The sequence below is a fragment of the Podarcis raffonei genome, chromosome 8 (assembly GCF_027172205.1).
Source record: "Podarcis raffonei isolate rPodRaf1 chromosome 8, rPodRaf1.pri, whole genome shotgun sequence".
In the NCBI taxonomy this organism is placed as follows: domain Eukaryota; kingdom Metazoa; phylum Chordata; class Lepidosauria; order Squamata; family Lacertidae; genus Podarcis; species Podarcis raffonei.
In genome coordinates, this window is record NC_070609.1 from 75,573,360 (window position 1) to 75,595,859 (window position 22,500).

General features: G+C 49.4%; 1 protein-coding gene across 8 annotated transcripts in view; it reads right to left on the bottom strand.

Moving 5' to 3' along the window:
- Positions 1-22,500, bottom strand: part of CASZ1 (castor zinc finger 1) — a 306,042-nt gene that overhangs the window by 46,985 nt on the left and 236,557 nt on the right. For 7 of the 8 annotated variants that reach the window (XM_053400928.1, XM_053400925.1, XM_053400926.1 and 4 more), the window contains 2 exons: positions 10,571-11,420; positions 6,793-6,861 (listed from right to left, as the gene is read on the bottom strand). In XM_053400928.1, the coding sequence (XP_053256903.1) occupies positions 6,793-6,861; positions 10,571-11,420 (919 nt within the window). The remainder of the gene's footprint in view (positions 1-6,792; positions 6,862-10,570; positions 11,421-22,500) is intronic. The other variant, XM_053400927.1, reaches the window with a different exon arrangement.

Here is a 22,500-nt window from a genome sequence, read left to right on the forward strand (position 1 = left end):
TGCCACTGTGGACTCAACTTGGGACATGCAAAGCAGGTAATAATAATACAATAATTTATTATTTGTACCCCTCCCATCTGGCTGGGTTTCCCCAGCCACTCTGGGCAGCTTCCAACAAAGATTAAAAATACATTAAAATGTCACACATTAAAAACTTCCCTGAACATGGCTGCCTTCAGATGTCTTCTAAATGTCAAGTAGTTGTTTATCTCTTTGACATCTGATGGGAGGGCGTTCCACAGGGCGGGCGCCACTACCGAGAAGGCCCTCTGCCTGGTTCCCTGTAGCTTTGCTTCTTGCAGTGAGGGAACCGCCAGAAGGCCCTCGACGCTGGACCTCAGCGTCCGGGCAGAATGATTGGGGTGGAGACGCTCCTTCAGGTATACTGGGCTGAGGCTGTTTAGGGCTTTAAAGGTCAACACCAACAGTTTGAATTGTGCTCAGATGCTCTCTTACTGACCTATTAATTACCAAAATTCTATGGACAGCCTTGAAAGGCATTACCTATGCTACAGAAATGTCTAGCAGGTATTCCCTCTTTTCAAGGTTTCCTCGAAGATGCAATTCTATGGAGAAAACTAGGGATTTTTGACGAGAACCCCCGCTATAGTAAAATCATCCAAATTCTTTGGCGCTGGTGGAGAGCCGATAAAACCAATGCAAGTGCAGTGATGCACTTTTGGTATGTGGTCCCTCAACACTGGAGCATATTTGTTATAACTCTGCAGATTCAGTGGATGTGTTTGCATTCCACGCTTTGTACAAATGCGCAGGTTCCCAGGGAGGAGATAGCAATTGCTTTGTGCCTCCCCAGTCCTTTTAGTGCAGTGTGGCAGCTAAACCAGTATAGCTAAGGTCTGTTCTATGCTTACAGGTCATGGTTGTGGAGCAGAGAGCTTAACCGTGACCCCAGGAGCGGGAGACATGCTAAACCAGGTGTGGGGAACCTTTGGCCCTCCAGATGTTGCTGAATTTCAGCTCCCATCAGCCTCAGCAAGCATGGCCAGGGGTGGTGGTGGGAGGTGTAGTTCAGAAACGCCTGGAGGGCGAAAGATCCCGCATCCCTGTGCTAAGCCAAACATGCTGAGCTCAAAGAACCGACAGGGAGCGAAGTGGGTCCGCTCCAGCAGCTGATTTGGCTTGCCTGGACATGTGGACCAAACCAGTGTTAATTTAATAGGCTCTCAAATCAGAGAGAAGGGATCCCTTGAAAACAGGTGGAGTTGAGAGAGCTGGTGACCACACACCCTGGCGCACTATGCTCATGCCCAGATGTGTGCGGCCCCCGACACAAGCAGATGTGCGAGAGAAGCACTTTGTTTCCTTCTCTTGACTTGCCAGATCTGGCAAGGGCTGCTAAGAGAGACCCAGATAAATAAATACTAATAAAAATAATAAATACAGAAGTCAGCATGCTTAGTGAGCATTTACACACTCATTACTCTGTAACGATGATGTGCATGACGGGAGGAAGGGGGGAGAAAATCCCATCAGCTAACAACCAGCCACCCCCATTACAAGCAACATGGGGGGAGCTCATGTAAACAGATATTTAAGCAAGGCCCTCAGAAGAACCATCTGCCAGTGTAAAAATTATTATTATTATTATTATTATTATTATTATTATTATTATATCCACAGAAAAAAAGAAATGCAAATATACAGAGTAAAGTGTGGAGCCCAAACAAACCCTGAACTAGCTGAGAGAGAGAATCCGTTTTGATCACACAGCGATGGAGCGTCCCTGGGCAGCTTTCGGCAGTGCCTCTTAACGAACTCATTAAGCTAATTGTGCTGCGCAGACACAACCTCTTTCTACCTCTACTCCTTTAATTTAGGGCTTTAAAACAGCCCCCCCCCAAAGAAAGAACACCCACATGTAAATTAAAGCCAAGTGTCTGGCTATCAAGAACAGGTGAGCTGTCATAACCTAGAATGTGTGATTCTAGATGTAAACTACTTGACTGACTGGTTTAAGGGACAAACAAATCTCCCGATGAAAAGCAGCCCAAGGAGAAGATGCTTAGAGGTCTTTTGTTCTAGTAAGTGGCATATAATTTTTGTTAGATAAAATGATTAAAAATAAATGAATATAGCTCTGGAGTTCAGCAAATATATAAGCTAAAGTATAAGCTGCCTCTCAGCCAAGGCTGGCCAATGGCATTGTACAGATAGCAGTGGCAGCAAATCTCCCTGCCCACTCGCATCTCTCTGCCATCAAGGTTCAAGAGTATCCAAGGGCAATCAAGGTAGTCTTAAGGCAGAGAAGCACATTTCCCCATCCCTAGCAGCGGAAGCGCAACAATAAATTCAATAACAAACAATAAATTTAATAACAAACAATTTGCTGCCCTTTCAAAACATCTAACGATAGGGCCGGCCCAGCTCAGAACGTGGACAGCTTCTGTTTAGCTATCTATTGGTAGATCTCGCCTCAAACCATTCATCTTGATTATTACTATTTAAACCATCCAAGCTCATGGCCACCACCTCTACCTGTTAATAAAGGCAGATTCCTAACAGATTCATATTTCAGCCCTGGGGCCCAAATTTGTGGCTCCAGTTATAGTGGGGTAGTCAATGTGATGCCCTCCAGATGCTGCTGGATTACAAATTGCATCATCTATGAGTATTGGCCAGGTTGGCTGGGGATGATGGGCGCTGCAGCAATCCAACATCTGGAGGGCATCATGTTGCCCACCCCTGGGTTGCAGCCAAAGAAAACCATTGATTTATAAACAGGAGGTGGACAGAATGGGAAGGCTATACCACCCTGCCCGCAGAAGAAGAGGCCCTGCTCTGTGCACTGCCTGGTGTTGAAGAACAGCTGGGTAGGATAAGAGATAGGGCCTTCTCCGTGGCTGCACCCAAATTATGGAACACCTTGCTCCGTGAAATGGGGCTGACCTACCTTCCCCTCACTGCTTTTCACTCGTCATGGCTACTTTTATTCCAGCAGGCTTTTCTCTAAGGAGGCAGCCAATGTTTTTGTGGCTTTCAAAACCCCCCTTCCCTGACTTGGTGCTCTCCAGACATTCTGGACTACAACTCCCATCAGCTCTTGCCATGTGTGATGGGAGTTGTAGTCCAACACATCTGGAGGGCACCACACTAGGGAAAGATGCTTTAAAGTCTGGATTCCATCCCTTTTTCATAATTGCCGTACGAGATTGCAATGCGGCACAGAGTAAGCTGCACGAAGGGGAGTTTGCATAGAGAGTTTCGTAAAACCAAGTACAGTAACGGAGCGTGTTACTACCGGGTTTTGCCGCTCGCGCATGTGCAGATGGTAAAAATGATGTCATGCGCATGTGCGGAAGTGGCAAAACGCAACCCGCGCAGTCATGTCTTATGTTCTATTCAGGATGCGAACAGGGCTCCGGAACGAATCCCGAAGTACCACTGTACATAAATACCAAGCAGGTGCTACTTCCAACAGGGAACCTGTACTGTCGGGTGAGTAGTTTCTTTGGCTGACTTTACCACCTCACTAACCTCACTAACCCCAAGGTGGGTGGCTGGGAAGGAAGCACGCCACCTCCATCTTACCATCCCCTCCGTGCACAAAGGAAAGGAAAGGAGGAGAAACCTCCTGCCAGTTTGGTCCACAAAGGAGAGGCCTCCCCTCTCCTCATCTTGACTAAAGACAGGCTTATAACTAATGAGCTTATAACTTATAGCCATGCAGGCTCCACTGTGTGATTTAAGGCCCCTGAGGAGAAGGATTTTAGAGGAAGGGGGGAGTAAAAAAATTAGTATGAGAAAGCGGTGTGTGTGTGGGGGGGGTTCACCTATGTATAAGTATGTGGGCTTTTTGCTTCACATCCGTACATCTGGGACAACAAATATTTCTCTGATTTTATGACTCTCAAGCCACTAACGTGGATTAGAACCAATTCTGATCTACAGAGGGGAAGGAATGGAAACTAACCACCTTTGCTTCAGCTATATTCTGAAAACAATGGGTGGCAGCCAATGTTTGTCCTACTCAGAGCAGACCTATTGAAATTATGAAACATGATTCCATTAATTTGAATGGGTTTACTCTGAGTAGAACTTAGATGGCTACAACCCAATCCTGTTGGTTAGTGTCTGCTAAGACAAGGTTAGGGAACCTTTGGCCCTTTAATGTTGCTAGACTACAATTCCCATCATACCCCTGGCTACTGCTAGCAGGGGCTGATGGGAGTTGGAGTTCCAACAACATCTAGATGGGTTAATCATTTACAGCTACAGACATTTTCAAGAACCTGAAGTCAGAATGGAAGACGGGAGTATACCTTGTGACATGTCCACTCTTGGGGGTTTTGCCTCTTGTAGGCATTTTTGTGGGATTTGCTTTTGTATATCTTGTTTCAAAAAACAGCAAACCCTGTTTGATCAGGGAGGACAGTGAGGCTCTCTTAAGAGCCAGTGTTGACTTTTTCCAGCTGCATCATCTGTCTCCAGAAACCTCACAGCAAATGAAAAAGGCAGTAAAGAGGGTTGGGTATTTTGTTCCTTAGTTCAGGCTTAGAGGGCATATAACTTTGTTTTTCTACTAAAATAATGAGATCCTACCAACCGAGGCCAGATGCAAAATGGTGGCTCAAGGGGGAAGAGACAAATGGCTATAGCACCCTGCTAACTATATGATGAGCTGTGCACCTGAGTTACTACAGACTAGTCACTAGAGACTCTAATGGACTGATTCAGGAGGGGCCTTTTCCTATTGTGTTTGAACAGTTGCTACCTCCTGAATTTCATCCAGGAATCTAGGAATGCAGATCTGCCTCTTGCCCACCCGTTTCCTAGGCTGATAAGCCACTCTTGGACGCTTTGGGAGGGAGGCTGGGATATAAATTAAATAAACGATTAAGAACAATGACAAAAAACCAGCCTGGAAGAGAGCAGCAAGGCCTATGGACCATGGCAGGTTCCACACTTCCTAGATTACATACAATCTTTGTTTCTGCTAAGGATTGCACCCCCTTAGGGGTAAATTCTTAGGGGCCACATGCTGGCAGTGGGTGGGACTAAAGTTAAAAGCGGGTGGGGTCCGAATCTAATGCCAGCCCCTTTTTTAATTTTGCCCCATATCTCTCTCTCTCTCTCTCTCTCTCTCTCTCTCTCTCTGCCAATTCCTCGCTTTGTCACTCCCTTCTCTCACTCTGCCACACCCTTTTCTCTCCCTCCCACTGCCACCCTGTTTTCCTTATTGCCACTCACATGAAATTAACCATAGGGCCACTTGCAGCCCAGGTTTGCAGGTTGGCATAGGAACAGAGTATGAGGAAGCTTCCTATGTCCCGGAGTCCAGTCAGTGGTCCGTCTAGCTCAGAACTCTCTCTACTGACAAGCAGCAACGGCTCTCAAGGATTCCAGACAGGGCGGCTCTCCTAGCCCTACCTGGGAACTGAGCCTGGGACTTTATGCATGCAAAGCAGTGAGTTATGGCTCTTCCCTGCTCCCAATGAAGGGCTGCAGCTTTCCTGGCAGCCTTTGCCACCATTTCATCTGGGTTTCACCAGGGCTCCTCCTGATGGATTCTTGATAGGCGGCCTTAGCACAGCCTCAACGCCAGCCTTTCTGCAAAGCTGCTGCCCTGACGTTTCCATCCCTGGTCCCTCTCTTTAGGCAGAGGATGCCAAACGGCCGTGGCCATTACCTCTACAGTTCCACAGCACTAGCATTACCGCCTCTCTAGGCGAATGAAAATAAACGGCGGCTAATTTGCCTAGACAAATTAATTGCAACGTCTCCAAATAATAAAAATATGTCAACTGAGAAATCCAGCCAGCCAGCCAAATACAGCAAAGCAGGACAAATACATCCATCCCACGGTGCTGTGCTAATGGAGGGGGAACCTTTGGGTTGTGCATCCAACCAAGTCCTGCTCCGAGTAGACCCGTTGAAGTTAATGGATCTGAATTAGTCATGCCCATTAATTTCAGAGCAGGACTAACCTGGGATACAATTCATTATGCTGAAACCACAGCCTTGGCCTTCAACACAAAACTCGCACAGGAGACTCTGGATAAGCCCCACAATGAATAGATGGGGGGGGGGGGAAATGAATGGCTAGAAAAGGCTTCTCTCAAGAAACAGAGACTGCAGAAGGCTGCCTTATAACAGGTCAAACAGTTTGCCCATTTAGCCCAGTGTTGTGCCCATTTAGGCCAGTACTGCAATTGGCAGCAGCTCTCTAGGGCCACAGGCAGAGTGGGATCTTCCTGGTCAATTGGAGATGCTAGGGACCTTCTGCACACAAAGTAGGGGCTCTGCTGCTAAGCCACAGACCTTTCCTTAGGACACAGGAACATAGGAAGCTGTCTTATACTGTGCCAGGCCATTTGTCCATCTAGCTCCATGCTGTTTACACTGATAGGCAGTGACTCTCTAGGGTTTGAGCCAGGAGACATTCCCAGCCTTGGCCAGAGATGCTACAGATTGAGTTTGGGACCTTCTGCATGCAAAGCAGGTGCTCTAACCACTGAGCTACGTCTTCATCCCTAAATAGAGCAAAGGTCCAAGCCTCTCGAAACCAAGATGGCTGATTTTTCTACTCTAAGAATCAGGGAGAGGCTTTGTAAAGGGTGGGGTTTCAGCAGGAAAGTTGGCGGTGGGGAAGTCAGTGTGGATGTCAGAGAGAAATGGAAAGACTCAGTTCCCGCAACTGGCTTTTTGCATTTCGCCCAGACAGACAGACAGAGACCCCCCACCCCTCGCCCCTGCCCGGTTCTCTGTCCCACAGCTCCCTCCGTCCCGCTCCCGAGAAAAACCCAAGGTTGGGGGCGGGAAAAATCAGCCTACCTGGCAATATATTTCTGGTAAATATTTACATCTTCGGTGACAGCTGGTTTGTCAGTGGTTAATCCGTTCCTAATGAGAAACACACAGAGGGCAGAGATGGTTAGCGCAAGGTGGTGTCAGGACACACTCCAAGCCCCCTCTCTCTCTCGTGGAACACCTAACATCCAAGGACAATGGCATGCCCGGGAGAGAGGCACGTGTGCGTCTCGTACTTCCTGGCTGCTGTTAAGGAGAGATGCCTGTGCATCTCCTAGTCCCTGGCTGCACTTACTTTAGCCCCAGTTCGTTATTTATTTTCCCATAAGTCCCCTCTTTCAAAAAGATGGCCTTCTCTTTTCTGGATGAATGTATGAAAGGCTGGTTTACAAACAACATGTGTGATGCCTATATATTTTTTAAAAAATGCAACACAGGGCATGTTTGTTCACTTGCTGAACAAATCACTGGTGAGCCCCTGAAGTTTTCTGGATGGAAGGTTCGGGAGCCAAAGCACCAAACTTAGGCACCAATCCCAGGAGAATGTGCACCATCTTAAAAAGCTGTTGCTCAGAGGTTAGGAACAGAGGAAGCAGCCTTAGAAAAGGTCAGGCTGCATTTGTCCACCTAGACCAGGGGTCGGCAAACTAAGGTCTGCGGGCTGGATCAGGACCAATTGCCTTCAGGATCTGGCTAGCGGACTGTCTGTGGATCTGCATGGGGATTCTGTTTGTTTGGGCTGTACCAATTCCCCCTGCCCGGCACCATTCCACCCCCCCACCGTGCCACCGCCCCCTCCCTCCCTCCTCCTGGCTTCTCCCCGCCCTGCCTAGAGAAGGAAGGGGGCTGGGCTGAGCTGGCTGAGCGCCATTTTAAGCAGCCCCTCTCCGGAGCAAGCCCTTTCGCGGCGATCATCTTCCCTCTGCTGCTGCCACTGCCCTGGTGCTCCTGTGGGCCAGAGAGCGGGGTGGATGAGCTTGCTCTGCCTACCCACGAGAAGCAGCGGCGGCGGCAACCCCAGGGAAGGTAAGCGCAGCAGCTGGGGTGGGGGGTGGGTGAGGAGGAGGACTACTTGCCTCCCTCACCTCTTCTTCCAGCCCCCCCCGTGCCACTTCTCCGGCCCGCCACAAGGTCTGAGGGACAGTGGACCGACCCATGGCTAATTTTTTTTGCCAACCCCTGACCTAGACCTAATACTCTTGACTAGCAGCAGATCTCTAGGGCCTCAGCACCTTTTAAAACTGGGGTCCTGAGTTACTGTTCCCCTGGCTGAACAGTCCTGCTTCTTGCCCCTTGGACCTCTTATTTTGTGGTATGCAGGCAGCAGCCACACCTGCCTTGGGACTGTGGCAGCCACTGTGTGCAGAGGGGAGTGAGGTAGGTGAAAACACCTGGGGGAACAGGGAGTGCGTGTGTCATAACATCTCCACTCTGCCACTCTTAGAAGGTAACCCCCTTTGAACTGTGGGGCTCCTGCTACACAATACAACCCACCCAACTTTGAGCTTGCTCAGGTAGGCCACCCAATGGGCAGATGGGAAAGCCACACGCCTCTTCTACATGTGAGGTAGAAAAGAAAAAGAGGAAAGAGCTGCCTGCTTCTCACACCAGAGTGACATGCCCTCAGCTTCCCAAAGCTCTCAAGAGGACGGTCACACAAATCTACAGCACACAGAGGGAACTGCGTCAGACGCTCAGCATAAAACCTTTGCGGCTTCTCTCGCCTCCCCATCCACCACCCGCATCGCCTCCCATCCCAAGGAAGTCTTGCGGGCAGAGCAGAGAGCGCACTTGAGGTTCATCGTCCAACCACAAGGGAAAGAGAGAGTGCGAGAGGACGAAAGGCAGGAAGGAAGCAGAGCTGGGATTGTGATTAAGAGCAAAAAAGGAAAGGGGGATGGGGAGCCAATCGTGCTGTCCTTGGCTGTCCTTGATGAACTCTGGGCTGATTGGCATGATTAGAAAGGAACACACCTCAAGGTGTCTCACAGCTGACTGCGCAGTGAAGTGGCCACCTGATTGGCCTGGCGCACAACCAAGTGGATCCCCTGCCTGAAAAGAGGGTGCGAGATAAAACCCGAAAGGGCCACACAATGGGGTCAGCTGGCTGCCTCACTGAGCAGGTGACAGCAGTGGGTTCTCTTTTGAATTCCTCCTGGCCATCTGATTTTAAAATGTCACATATTTTTCTTCTTCTCTTTCCAGCCCCTTTGGCTGGCTCTTCCCAAACTTCATACCACCAATTATGGGCCGGTGCAGAATGTTAAGAGAAGCAGAAATCAACTATGTGCAGGAACGGGATTGGAATTGGAATAGTTACTCGTACCCTAGCAGACACTTCCCTGCCATGGTCATGGGATATAAGAGGTAAAATATCAGTCCTAAGCTAGGTGAGATCCCTAAAGATTGGAGTGCAACGTTCAAAATGCTTCATCCTTGTGGACAATGCCAGCTGGCAATGCGGGCAGCGCTCCGGGGTTTCAGGCAGAGAGACTTCTTTGCCCTTCACCTGCTCCCGGTTCCATTTATAAATAAAATGAAAACATGAGATTCTGACATCAAAGCTGGGACCTTCTGCACGCAAAGCAGGTGCACTGTGTTTGGGTCTCTGCATTTGGCACACAGCAAGAAATCTGGGCAAGACCCAACTTACCCTCCAAATTCACTTGACTCACATTGACCTTAAGGGACTGATCCACTGAGATTAAGTGGGATGAGCTTTCTTAGCTCTGCTAGAATCTAGTGATCCTGGGGAATAAGGCACTGACAACGGGGGCCACTCATAAGACAGTGATGGCTGGTGCATATTGGGATAGGTAGGGTAGGAGGCAGGGAGACCCACTGTAGCCAATGACAAGCAGAGACACCACCTGAACTGGTTGTGAGTAAGGAGGAAGGCAGGTGGGGATTGGCTGAGGGTAGGCTGAGGTGGGGGGGGGGGCAGTGGCTCATTCTCTCTCCAGCTGCTCATTGATAGCCAGCAGGGTTTTTTCTTCCTGTAAGAGGGTGGTGACCTCCAGTTGCAGTTCGACTACAGCTCCCATCAGCCTCAAAAACCAGCAAGACAAAAAGGCCCGCAAGTCATAGCCCAGCAACGGCTGGCGGGCATCACATTGCCCACCCTTCAGCCACCAGCCTACCCCAAGAGCAGTGCATGGATTACATTGGGCAGGATTGGATCCACTTTCCTTGAGTGAATCCCAAGCTTGCTTTCAACAATGTGGCTAAACACCCTGTCTCCTACCCTGTACCCCAATCTGGTTCCTCTATGTCAGGCCTGGCCTTCAGTTTTATGTCACCAATACTTGGCCTCCCCTCACCCCACCACCTCCTTGCAACGTTTTGGCTGCCATCATGAAACTGGTTGCCTCATTGCGGCTGCTGGACTTCTCAAGCTGGTCCTCTCTTGACCATTTTTTGGATCAGTGTTAAAAGCTCCAAGTCATCTCATGTGAGATTTTTGTTGTTCTTCTTGTTGTTATGCCCAAGAAGACTCAAGACTTCAAGAGCTGGTTTCAGCTTTCGTCTTGCAAAGGCCCGGGCCCTGCAAATGCAATTGCCTTGGATTTCTGGGGCTGATAAGGAGAAAGAGTGAGAGAGAACCCCAGAAATCCGAAAACCCACCAGGTCTCTAGGTAGTCCTGCTCACCGCTTGGCAGCTGGCTTCAGCCATCCCTTTGCATGCTAATCCAGAAGGCAAACAGAGAGAGGCCTTCTGGAATGAGCTGCTGGATTTTCCTGTCCTGCCATTTGAGGTGGAGGTGAGATGAACGTGAGGTGGGGTGGGAGGGGGAAGACTTACTTAACAGTGGAAACCGTTCCAGTTGTGATGGAGTCCGTCTTGGAAAACGTGGATTTCAGGTACTCTGGAGTGTTGAAGGGCAAAGACACCGGCTGCTCGGGTCCGGCCACCGGAGCGGTGCTGGGGGTGCTGGCGAGAGGGGCGGGGCCCAAGCTGGGTGCCGGCGCTTTGACTGGGGTCAGCTTCTGGATGTTCCTGACGTCGTACTTGGAGGGGCGCCCCACTTTGCCGGTCTTGAAGGCAATGGCCCCTCCCATGTCCGGGCTCCCTTCCCCCGGCTTGAAGAGGTGCAGGTACTTGACGTTCTCCAGGTCATACTTAGAGGCCTTCTTGTAGGTGTTGCCGTTCTGCGGCCGGAGGCTCTCGCCCGTCTTCAGCTTCTGGATGAAGAAGTCATACTTGGAGGCCCGAGACATCAGCCCTTGGATCTGGGAACTGCTGGGGGAAGGCAGAGGCAAAATGGTGGCTTTCGTCTCCGGCAGGAGGGAGGTGTCGGGAGCGGGCAGCCGGATCACTTGCCCCAGGGTGGTCGGAGCCTCCTTGCCAAGCTTGCTGGTTATCTCCTCGGTCTTAGCTGGGTGAATCGGCCACGGGACTTGCTCGCCGGCCTTCAACTTGCGGATGTACTCTTCATACTTGGAGAGGCGGGCTCGCTTGCTCATGGCGTCCTCGCCAGATAGGGAGGTGGCCACGACAGCAGCGGCGGTGGCCTCTGAGGTAGCGGCGTTTAGCTTCTCAAAGCTGATCTTGCGAGCCAGCTCGTCCCGCATGTTCTGGTCATCGTAGCCAAACATGCCCAGGAACTCGTTCATGGTGGTGGCGGCGTAGTCCCGCAGAGACGAGGCCTCCCCTGGAGTAAGCGACAGAAAGAGAGAAGACGCGTCACTCAAGGGGGTGGGTTTCCCCTTCCCCTCTGGTGCTGGTGGGGGGGGGCGAGGGGAGGGGAGGAGAAGGGGGGACGAAAGAGAGAACATGATCTACCGACATTTGGCTCACTTGTTCGGTTTTACGACTCTTAAATTAATTTGTTTTTTGAAAAAAAGTAATTAATACTGGGGTAAAATAAAAAGAGTTCATCAATGCCAGGAAAATCAATTTCCTAAATGTTCTAGCCGATGGCTTTTCAGTACATTAAACAAAGTTTCATAAATGTCTCTGCACTCTCGCCTTGGCCTAATATGAAGAAAAAGTAATTTTACTGGAAGTGAGGCCTCTGCCAATATGCCAAAGGCGTCACGAGCTCCCCTTCTCTATTTATATGGGTGGGTGGGTGGGGTGGCAGCAAGGGGAAGGCTATGGGGTAAAGGAGCAGGGTGGGAACAGAGAGTATAGTGGTTAGAGCATTGGACTAGGACCAGGGAGAGCAGGGTTCAAATCCCCACCCAGTTCTCAGCATGGTGAATGGGACAAGGCAAACAGAAAAACCTCCAGAGGGCCAAAGTTCTCCAGTTGTGCTAAGGGGGTCTGATCCAAGTCATGGCTGCAAAAGATATGTCAGGAACGTGGTCCCAAACCATGCAGCCAATGTGGCATTTTAAGATTTTGGTTGGTGCTGGATTTTGCCTGCTCCTAGTGCTTCCTTTTCAGCAGCTGTGGCTTGAACTTTTACCATGCCTGACATCATATAGGACATCAAGCACAGTTAAATGTGGGGCATGGTTTGCTTCAAATGGCCTGGTTTAAGTAGGGTACATAGGGTGGAGGTGCCCCACCACTGCCCTACAAGTAGATGCTGGTGTGGGTGGGGAAGGAGAGGGCTGCTTTGGAATTGGGGCAACCTGTAGTTTCTCAGGATGTGGGGTTTCAAAGAAAGAGCCTATTCCAGGGCTACGGAAACCTGCCCGTTTATTTTATGTTACTTTCTTCTTCTTCTTTTAGACTTTTATTCTGCCTTCTGGCCCAGAAATGGGCCCCCAAGGAGCCCTAGGAGGCAGTTTTGCTGGTCACTGGGAAGGACGGTGTGGAGGTCGCTTTATTTCTGTGCATAGGAGGAGATAAAAATTGCTCCAATGTGCCAGTGCGGCCTCATTCAAGCTTTGGGCTGACATGGCGGTTCCACCTCTTGGGCTGCCCCCCGTCTTTCCTCCCCCCCTCCCCCCAGCCACCTAACTTTCTCCCTACAGAGTGAAGATTTACTGTGGGCAAAGAGTCCTTCAAGCCTCCCTCATCGCTTCCTCTCAACTCTCAGCAAAGGCTTTTGCTTACCCTGTAGGCGAAAGGAAAGGAAAGAGGCCTAGGGGACGTGTCTTCAAGTTTTGCAGGCTCATGACCTCGTTTTAAACCAAAACATACCTTTGGGGACCCGTTTCCTAATCTTTCACCATATATTTGCATGGTGGCAGTGCTCCTGTTGCAGCGCACCTTGGATCATGTCATGAAATTAGTCACATCCCTAAAACTTTTCTATGGTCTCCAAAGCATGCACCTTCCTAGAGCAAGGGCCATAGCTCAGAGACAGAGCACCTGCTTGGCATGGAGAAGGTCCCAGAATCATTTGCAGGCAGGTCTGGGAGAGACTTGTGCCTGAAATTCTGGAAAGCCACTGCCGATTGGCGTGGAAGGGCTAGTTACCCCTTCTCTTGCCTATTGCTGCCCTGGTGCTGTGGGTTAAACCAAAGAGTCTAGGACTTGCCGATCAGAAGGTCGGTGGATTTGAATCCCCGCGACGGGGTGAGCTCCCATTGCTCAGTCCCTGCTCCTGCCAACCTAGCAGTTCGAAAGCACATCAAAGTGCAAGTAGATAAATAGGTACCGCTCCAGCGGGAAGGTAAACAGCATTTCCATGTGATGCTCTGGTTCGCTAGAAGCGGCTTATTCATGCTGGCCACATGACCCGGAAGCTGTACGCCGGCTCCCTCGGCCAACAAAGTAAGATGAGCGCCGCAACCCCAGAGTCGGTCACGACTGGACCTAATGGTCAGGGGTCCCTTTACCTTTACTGTTACCCAAAGACATCTCCCATGCTGGGATTCGACCCGAAAATAAACCCATGTCAGCGGAAGGCTTTTTAAAAGCCTAAATGATGCATGGGAGGTTGAGGGAGAAGAGGGTGCCTGCAGGAAGCAGAGGCCCCTCGGGTGACATCTCAGCTGCAGGCTGACAGCTATTTACTCCTGGGTCAAGACCACAAGCGAGTCACTGGTCTGGCTTGGAGTGGGGGATGGAGGAAGAGAGAACTGGGCAAGGGAGGGAACTGGGAGAGATCAGAGCAAGGCAATGAGATGGAGGGCCCTTCTATTGTTGACTGACCCCTTCTGCCTTAAGGGAGGCAAACAGACTTATTGAGAGGTGTAGGAATGATGGCTTTGGCTGTGGGGATGCACCTGCGCCACTGCCTCCCCAGCCACCCTGGTGCGCCACGAGCATCGCATTCCATGTCCGCCAGCCCGCAACATTAAAGGCTTCCTTCCTTGCCGTTTCACTGCCTCTCCCTGGCGTAACACGAGAGCCCAGTCAAAAGCAGCTAATCCCGTACAATCCCGAATCTCCCAGGTCTAAGATTTCCCTGTTCCTGCTAAATCTGCCTTCCCCCTTTTTCTGCTTTTCATCTCTCTTCAGACCTGAAAAATGATCTCTCTCCCTCTCTTTGACACCCGCCCGGCTCCGCTCAACTCCCGGGGCCTGATGCGGTGAAACCCCATTCAGGTCAGAATAAAAACCACACAGAGAGCAGAGAGGGAATCCAAAAGGGAAATTAAACTATTACCGGTTTTAACAGCTCCCTTGGAAGTTTGCAGTGGCAGGTGGGCTGGGGAACAGAAAGGAACTTTCTCCTTCTCTCTGTACTCAATGATTTTTTGATTATTATTATTATTTTTTATGGTGGTGCCATTACTCAAAAGAATCCTTTTTGCAAGGCGTCCCAATCAGAACATGCAAAGATCCACCACCTCAAAGGGTGGATGGAGGCTGGAAAAGTGGGGTGCAGGGGGGCTCTTTTCTGCAGCACTGGGAATTTGAGAGCAAGTGCAAAGCAACTATTTCAAGCACATATGCCTCCCCCACAGAACCCTGGGACCTGCAGTTTGCTAAGGGTGCTTGGGATTGTAGTTCTCCAAGGGGCTAAAACATATTTCTCAGGAATCCTTTTTTCTTTTTGAGGGAGTGGGAGAACATGTTTTAGATGTATGGTAGCCTTAACTTCCTCCCTGGGCTTTTGGGACTCTTGCTGGAATTTCCTGGAGGGTCGTACTCTGTGCTCCTGTAGGAGGAGAGGGGGTCCAAATGGGGTCCCCCCTCCCTCTGATTCTGTTGCTGACCATTTGTGGGCATTCCCCAAAGAGCAGAGATCTGAAGGTGCTTGTGGCTGGCTCAGAGCAGCTCTGCTATCGCAAAAGGATCCCGAATTAGCAAAAGAAAAAAAGGAAAAAGAAAAAAAAAGGAAGCGTCCCGAAAGGGACTAAAAATAGCTCACAGCAACACACTATATATGGAGGGGAAATTAAAACACCCAAATGGAGGAGAAGGTCTGGACTTTGGGGGGGGGATGGGGAAGGTGTCCCAAAGTCAGCGCATCGTTTTCTATTCTAACCAGAAAAATTGGGCGGGATTGGGGGGGGTGAGTCTGGAGGGAGACCTTGCCCAAGCAGGGAGGGATTTGATAAAGCAGGTGGCATCATTGGTAGTTTGGGGCATAGGTTGTTGGGCATAGTCCTGATCCCAAGCCCTTGCTGGCCTTGTATGCATACATAGAACTCTCTGCAAGCAAAGAATATGTCCCCCCGTGTTGCCCCATAAGAAAAATTCCAAAATACATAGCAGGGCAGTACCTTTATTAAGCCAGTCAATGAATAGTGAGTCAGCTTTACAGAGTTCTCCAGGGCTCTTCAGAAAGGCTGTATATTTAGCAAAGCAGGAGGGAGAAAAAAGCTGACTGTGCTAAAGGTCACATCCACACCACACAGCTTTCCCCGAAGGAACCCTAGGAACTGTAGTTCGCCCACCACAGAGCTACAATCCCCAACACCTGTTGCAAACTACAGTTCCCAGGATTCTTTGGGGAAAGTCATGTGCTTTAAATGCATGGTGTGGTTGTGACCAAAGTCTCCATAGGTCTCAGTCCCAATAAATTTGGTCAGCCTTTGCCAACCAGGTGCCCTACAGCTCCTTTGGACTACCACTCAGCTGGGGCTGAAAGGAGTTGTCGTTCAAAAATAGCTGGAAAACACCAGGTTGGCAAAGGCTAGATTAGATTCTCCAGTGCAGGTTTCAGGGTTCATGTGGAGATGCACAAGACGCCAAGAAGATCATGAGCATATCCAACTACCCGTGTCCCAAACTACCAGTGATCTGGTTGTTTGAAATATTAAAACCCAGCAGTTCTCTTAATTTGCCACCAGCCTTAAGCAAAACAAGACTCAGCAAGGGCACCTGCCCTTTCCCTGGGGCACATCCCTTCGCACGAAGACTTGGAGAACCTTGGCTACCAATCGAATCCAGGGCTTCTGAAAGAGTTCCCTTGTTGTGGAAAAGAAAAGAGAGGGGAGGCTGGGGAAGGGAAGAACCCTGCCTTGCGCAAAGATGTTTTAGAACATTTCTATTCTGCATCCATTCACATCCATTTAAAAACAGTTCAAAAACTAGAAAGGAACAACAACATGCTCCACAAATAATGCAATATACTGTATTTTTCGCCCTATAGGACGCACTTTTTCCCCTCCAAAAATGAAGGGGAAATCTGGGTGCATCCTATGGGGCGAATGCAGGCTTTCGCTGAAGCTTAGAGAGCGAGAGGGGTCGGGCATACATCCGCAGCGTGGGGAGCCCTGCAGGAGTTCCCTGCAGGGCTCCCCACGCTGCGGATAGCAGCCTGCCGCCCAGCGGGCAGGGCGCCCTGAATCAGAGCGCCCCTTGTGCCGGGAACACATCCGCAGCGTGGAGAGCCCTGCAGGAGTTCCCCGCAGGGCTCCCCACGCTGCGGATAGCAGCCTGCCGCCCGGCGGGTGGGACACCCTGAATCAGAGCGCCCCTTGCGCTGGGCATACATCCGCAGCGTGGAGAGCCCTGCAGGAGTTTCCCGCAGGGCTCCCCACGCTGCGGATAGCAGCCTGCCACCCCGCGCGGGGGGCACCCTGAAGCAGAGCGCCCCTCACGCCGGGCATACATCTGCAGCGTGGGGAGCCCTGCAGGAGTTCCCTGCAGGAGTTCCCTGCAGGGCTCCCCACGCTGCGGGTAGCAGCCTGCCGCCCGGTGGGCGGGGCACCCTGAATCAGAGCGCCTCTCGCGCTGGGCAGACATCGGCCAGCCCCACAAGCTCGGGGGACAGCAGGGAGGCGCAGCGCTGCCATCCCACTGTTCCTCGACCTGGTTCGGTTTCTCCGACCTGCTTTTTTGGGGGGAAATAAAGGAAAATTTCCCCCCCTTTATTTCCCCCCCAAAAAACTAGGTGCGTCCTATGGGACGGAGCGTCCTATGGGACGAAAAATACGGTATAGAATCTGGATAAACCACGAAAAAGCAGAGTGATGAAATCTGCACAAAGGTTGGGCAGTAAGAGACAGAGGACAAGGCAAGCCTGTGTATGCAGATGGGATGAGAGGCTTCTCAGGAAACTATAGATCACAATCACACACATACATACATACATTCACACGGCTGGTGTTTTATTTGAGGATGTGTCCTGCAACCTGTTCTTGACACTATCTTAGTGCATGACTCTTCAGTGCTACTGCGTTATAGCTGTCCAGAGGGAGCTATGGTGTAACAAAAGCAGGACATCACCACCAAGCATATCTGGTATGAAAAGTGACGAGATTTCAGCAGGAAGTTATAGCCTATGTGCCAAAACAGTGTGAATGCCTCCAAAACTTTGCAGGCACAATGGAGCATTGAAGGCATCGTGAGTACAAACCATCATGAATGTGCAATGAAAAGAATGCCTGAAGGGGCCTCCAGGTAGGTGTGGAGTCAAAACAGAGAAGGGAGATGCTCTAAACATATATTTTACCAACATCTGACCCATTCCACCAGCAGAAGAGATGGGAAGCAGAGCTCATTCCATGAGCTTTGCCAGAAGATCCTCCTACATCTGATTGATGTAAGCTGACCATTATAAGAACAACTGTTTAAGAGACAACTGTTTAAGAATTGGTCCCTGAATTTGTTTCCCCGCCCCCTCTTCCCTCCTTGTCACTTTCCCCTTGTGTGTTATGCTTGTCTTAGATTGTAAGCCTGTGTGGGCAGAGGACTGTCTTATTTTAATTGAATGTAAGTTAGCCACTCCAGAAACCTTTTTAGCTAAAGAAGGGGGTCCAAATGCTCTCAATAAATAAATTGGCAACTCTTTCTTTATGATCCTGCTTTCTGTGTCCAAGGGAGACTTTTTGTGTGTTGCGTAAACAGTTGGGGGTAGCTCACTGTGGAGCCTAAAAGTTCCAACCAAATGTCTGGTATGATTTAATAGTTGTATGTAACTTCTCCATAACCAAGGGAAACTTTAAAGGTAGCTCACAACAGCAACAAGAGAAATAATGTTTCAACAATCTATGGAAACAAACCTCTGCTTTTATCTACTTGCAGAACACCAGACACAAGTTTCAACTGTGCACATCAGTTTCATAGTTTCTTTCTTACAATTACACACAAAGAGAGTCTTCAGGGATGCTATTCTCTCCCTAATTTTTCTGAAGAGCTGCTGCCAGCCAGTGTAGACTAGAGATGGGGGAGGAATTCAACTTTGTTTGCATCTGAATGAGAAGTTACCTAAATCCGCACTTCTCGAACCAAACACAAAGAGAAACCCAGCTATTCTTCAAATTTTGCATTTCTCTGAATTTTGCAATGCCTTTCTCCAACCTATTAATGGGCACGAGGATGCGCATGCTAGGGAAAGGTGTTCATAAAGATGCATCTGTTACTGAAAATCCCATACAAAAATGCATTATACTGGGGGAAATGGCTTTCAAAACTGCTCAGTGTGTTCAGTAGAAATCCATACTAAAATGCTGGGAAATTTTCATGAGGATTTTTTGTAAAAAGAAAAAAAAAAAGCCAATCACTGCGGAAAGGTGAACTGAATTTACGATTTGGAAAAGAAAGAAAAAAAGACACTGGGAGATAACAAAATACACAGATTCGTCCATTCCTAGAGTAGAGAAGTGCTGAGCTAGGTGAACCATAGGTCAGTATCAGCTAGCATCCTCCGCTCCTACCAAGCACCATGCCTGACACCTGGCCATGCTGGCTGGGGCTAATGGGAGTTGCAATCCAACAACCACATGGGGTAGGGACCTCCTTTGCATGCAGAAGGTCCTGGGTTCAATCCCTGGCATCTCCAAGAAGGGCCACGTCTGAAATCTCAGAGAGCCACTGTCAGCCAGGGTAGACAATATTTAGCTAGATGGACCAATGGCCTGACTCAGTCTAAGGCAGCTTCCTAGGTTGCAAACATCTGGGATGCACCATGCCAGCTGCCCCTCGAGTAGCTACTTAAAACTAGGGTATATCTCTCTCTCCTGAATTGGGGGTTTGAAGCTGCAAGAGGCTGAAGCAAAATCGGCTCAGCCCTGAATGCTGCCTAGATGGGAGGCCCCATGGAAACCATGCGCCAGCTGCTCTGAGTAACATGGAAGGTGGAAGCAAAACAAGGAACAAAACTGCACACAGAAACACAGGCCAAACTGGGAGTGAGGATTCGCGTAGCTGCTTCGCACAGCATTGCCTGCTATTGTTGTCAAAACAGCGGGCGGACTTTGCCAGGTCAGGCCAAAGGTCTGTTGGATCCAGCAGCCTGCCTGCTGCAGACGCCCTCACCGCCAAGGAGATCTGCGGCGGAAGCCACCTGCTGCTATGTGTCCCCTGGTGCCTGGTACTTAGCGCCTCTGCATACGAAGGTTCCATATTTGGCTCTCACGGCTGAGTGCTGTCGATCAGCTGATCCGCCGTGAATTTCCCTCCCTGCTTGCTCACCTAGAAGGTGGCACACAATCTGGGTGGGAACCTTTGTCAATCCAGGCTTTGGAAAAGGTGCCATGTGGTGGGAAATAACCCTGCCAGATGGTGCTGTTTAACTCCCTGTGGACTGGCAGGCTCGGCTATGCGTTCCCAGAAGTATTCCCCGTTCCCCATAACTGTATATTTTTTTGGGTGCCTCTGCAAACAGGAAAGGCAACCAAAGAAGCTGGACTGGGGAGGGGCGGCGGGGGAAAATTAAAACAAACTTAAGCACCGAGTCCGGGCTCAATCACCTTGTGCTGGCGACAGACAAGGGCTTTTCCTATCAAAGGAAACTGAAGGTCACACTTTTCCTCATTGATCTTGCAATGTTTGTTAATTACTCTGTCACTGATGTGGCGAAGGATAATTAAACAGCTCTGTTTATATCTTATATGCATAATTATGCGCGTTGCCACTGAACTCGCGAAGGCTGGAGAAGAGGGAAGGGACAGATGAACAGAGATGAGTTTCGGTTGCGTTATTAAGGGGGAGCGCGGGGTGGGGGTGGGGGAAGCTGGGGCCCACATGCACAAAAGGGAGAAACTTTGATGGATTGGCGAGATCAGGGGGGCTTGTCGAGATGTGGGAAAGAGGGCAAAGTGTCGAGCAAAGTTATTAAACCTGAATGGGAGTTTAGACTTCATTTGAAGATGCCCTTCTCTCTCTCTCTCTCTCTCTCTCTCTCTCTCTCTCTCTCTCTCTCTCTCTCATATTCTCTATTTCTTTTGGGGGGGTTGCAGGAGTTCTGGTAACTCAATCTTGAATCTCCCTGTGCTCAAAGCTAGCTTTTTTACACATCCACTTCTTTTGGAAAGCTTTCCCATAGCTCCCTATAAATGGTCACCTCTTACCTTTTTGCCACCGATGGGGTGGTGGTGGGGTTTGGAGCCCCATATTTAGTCTCTGCCTTCCTGCCAGCCACCCCTGCCTCGATTTCAGAATCTTCCCAGAACAAAAGCTCCTATATCACAACTGTTTAAAGTTCCCCATAAACCTCTCTGGCCCTCGTTGTGTCCTGGTACAAACACTGTGCTCTCTGCTGGAAGGGCAGTGGGAATCTGTGGCTCTGTGCGGTTGTGGTGATGTTTAAAGTCCTGCACTGGGTTTAATTGGATTGTATGGAACTGGCCTACAACAGCACCCATAATTCTGCGGGGCCCAGCCAGGCAGGACTGGGTAATCTGCAGTCAGTCTGGTCCATTTGATGGTCATAACAACATCTTAAATTTCTTTTTTTTGCTCCCCTTGCTTTGCATACATTCACCAACAATTGTTCCCTTTCCAGCCCTACATGAAAGACCACCTCTATCCCTACAGACCCTCTCTGCTGTTAAGGCTGGAAAAGGGGTCCCTCTTGGCAGTTCCTCAAAATTGGGGGTGGTTGGGGGGCTGGGAGGTGGAGGGCTTTCTTTGTGGCAGAGCAGTCCCTAAACTGTGGAACTCCCTCCCCACAAAAAAACGTCTGGCATCTTGGGCTGCGTACACTTCCTACATTTAAAGCACACAACTTCTCCCAAAGGATCCTGGGAGCTGTAGTTCACCCTCCTCCCACAGAGCTGCAATTCCCAACATCTTAAACCAACTACAGTTCCCAGGATTCTTTAGAGAAAGACATATACTTTAAATGTATGGGGTGCACACAGCCTCTCCTGCACAGCTGAAGACACCCCTCTTTACACTGTTAAGATAGTCTGTTTTGCAGAATTTATACTGTTCTGTTCTGGCTGGAAGAGTTTGGCTTGCTTTTATAGTTGTAACTATTTCATCTGCATTTTTATATGTGTATATATAAACCACATATTATATTGTTAGAACCTGCCCCCAGGACCTTACGGTGAAAGATGGGCAAGAAATCTTAAAAATAAATAAAATAATGTAATTAATTTCAGTTGGGTCTGCTCTGAGTAAGATTTAGGTGGACACAACCCCATCTCCTCACAGTTGCCGGTTAAGGTACTTTTGCACACACAAAAACCTCTCCCTCTTCCTTGTTAAACTGCGTCCTTTTACCTTTTCCACTTTATCTAGATTGCAAAGACTGGGCAGAGAGCATACTGAGTTCAGATAACAACCACCAGAGTTTGAATAATGGGGCATTTTGCCAGCTCTCCAGGAAGCGAGTGGAACTTTCCCTACTATGGGTGAGGTCTGCAGAGAGGTTTCTCCCCCCCCCGCTTCCCCCCAAAGCAATAAATTCTTGCTTTCTTAACGAAAAAGTAGACTAAAGAAAGTCAAGGAAGGTGGGGCTGGGGAGAGAGAATGCACGCAGGCTGAAAGAAAGAGTGAAAAAGAATAACCTCCTAGCAGAACAACGGCCAATTATTGCATTAAGATCAGCAGAGGGGGACTTTTTGGTAGTCCCACCCACCGTCCTAAAAAGTTTGGGGTTTGGGGTGGGATGGCCTCAGAGAAAAAAAGGCATTCTCCAAGGATGCTCCTACCTTGTAGAATTCCTTCTCTACAGAGGTATGTCTTGCACCTTCGTTATATAATTTCCACCGTACACTGAGGACATACCTCTTGACACCTGAAATATATACAGTGGTACCTCGGTTTACGAACTTAATCCGATCCGGAAGTCCATTCTTAAACCAAAACCATTCTTAAACTGAGAAGCGCTTTCCCTAATGAGGCCTCCCGCCGCCGGTGCCCTTCCACCATTCGGTTTCTGTTTGTAGACCGAGGTAAAGTTCGCAAACCGGGACACTACTTCCGGTTTTGCGGAGTTCATAAACCAAATAGTTCGTAAAGAGGGCTGTTCTTAAACCGAGGTACCACTGTATGTATTTTCAAGACACACATTATTGCTACAATAGTAATTTGTTTTAAACTATCTTTAATGCTTAAATCGTTGAGACCTGGCCCATGACCTAGTGGGGAAGGGCAGGTAACAAACTGACAATGATTATGATGGTTTAAGATTTGTTTATGGATTTTATGGAATTGCAAATCATAACATAACTCCACACCTTCCCCCTCATTCCATACACAATAGC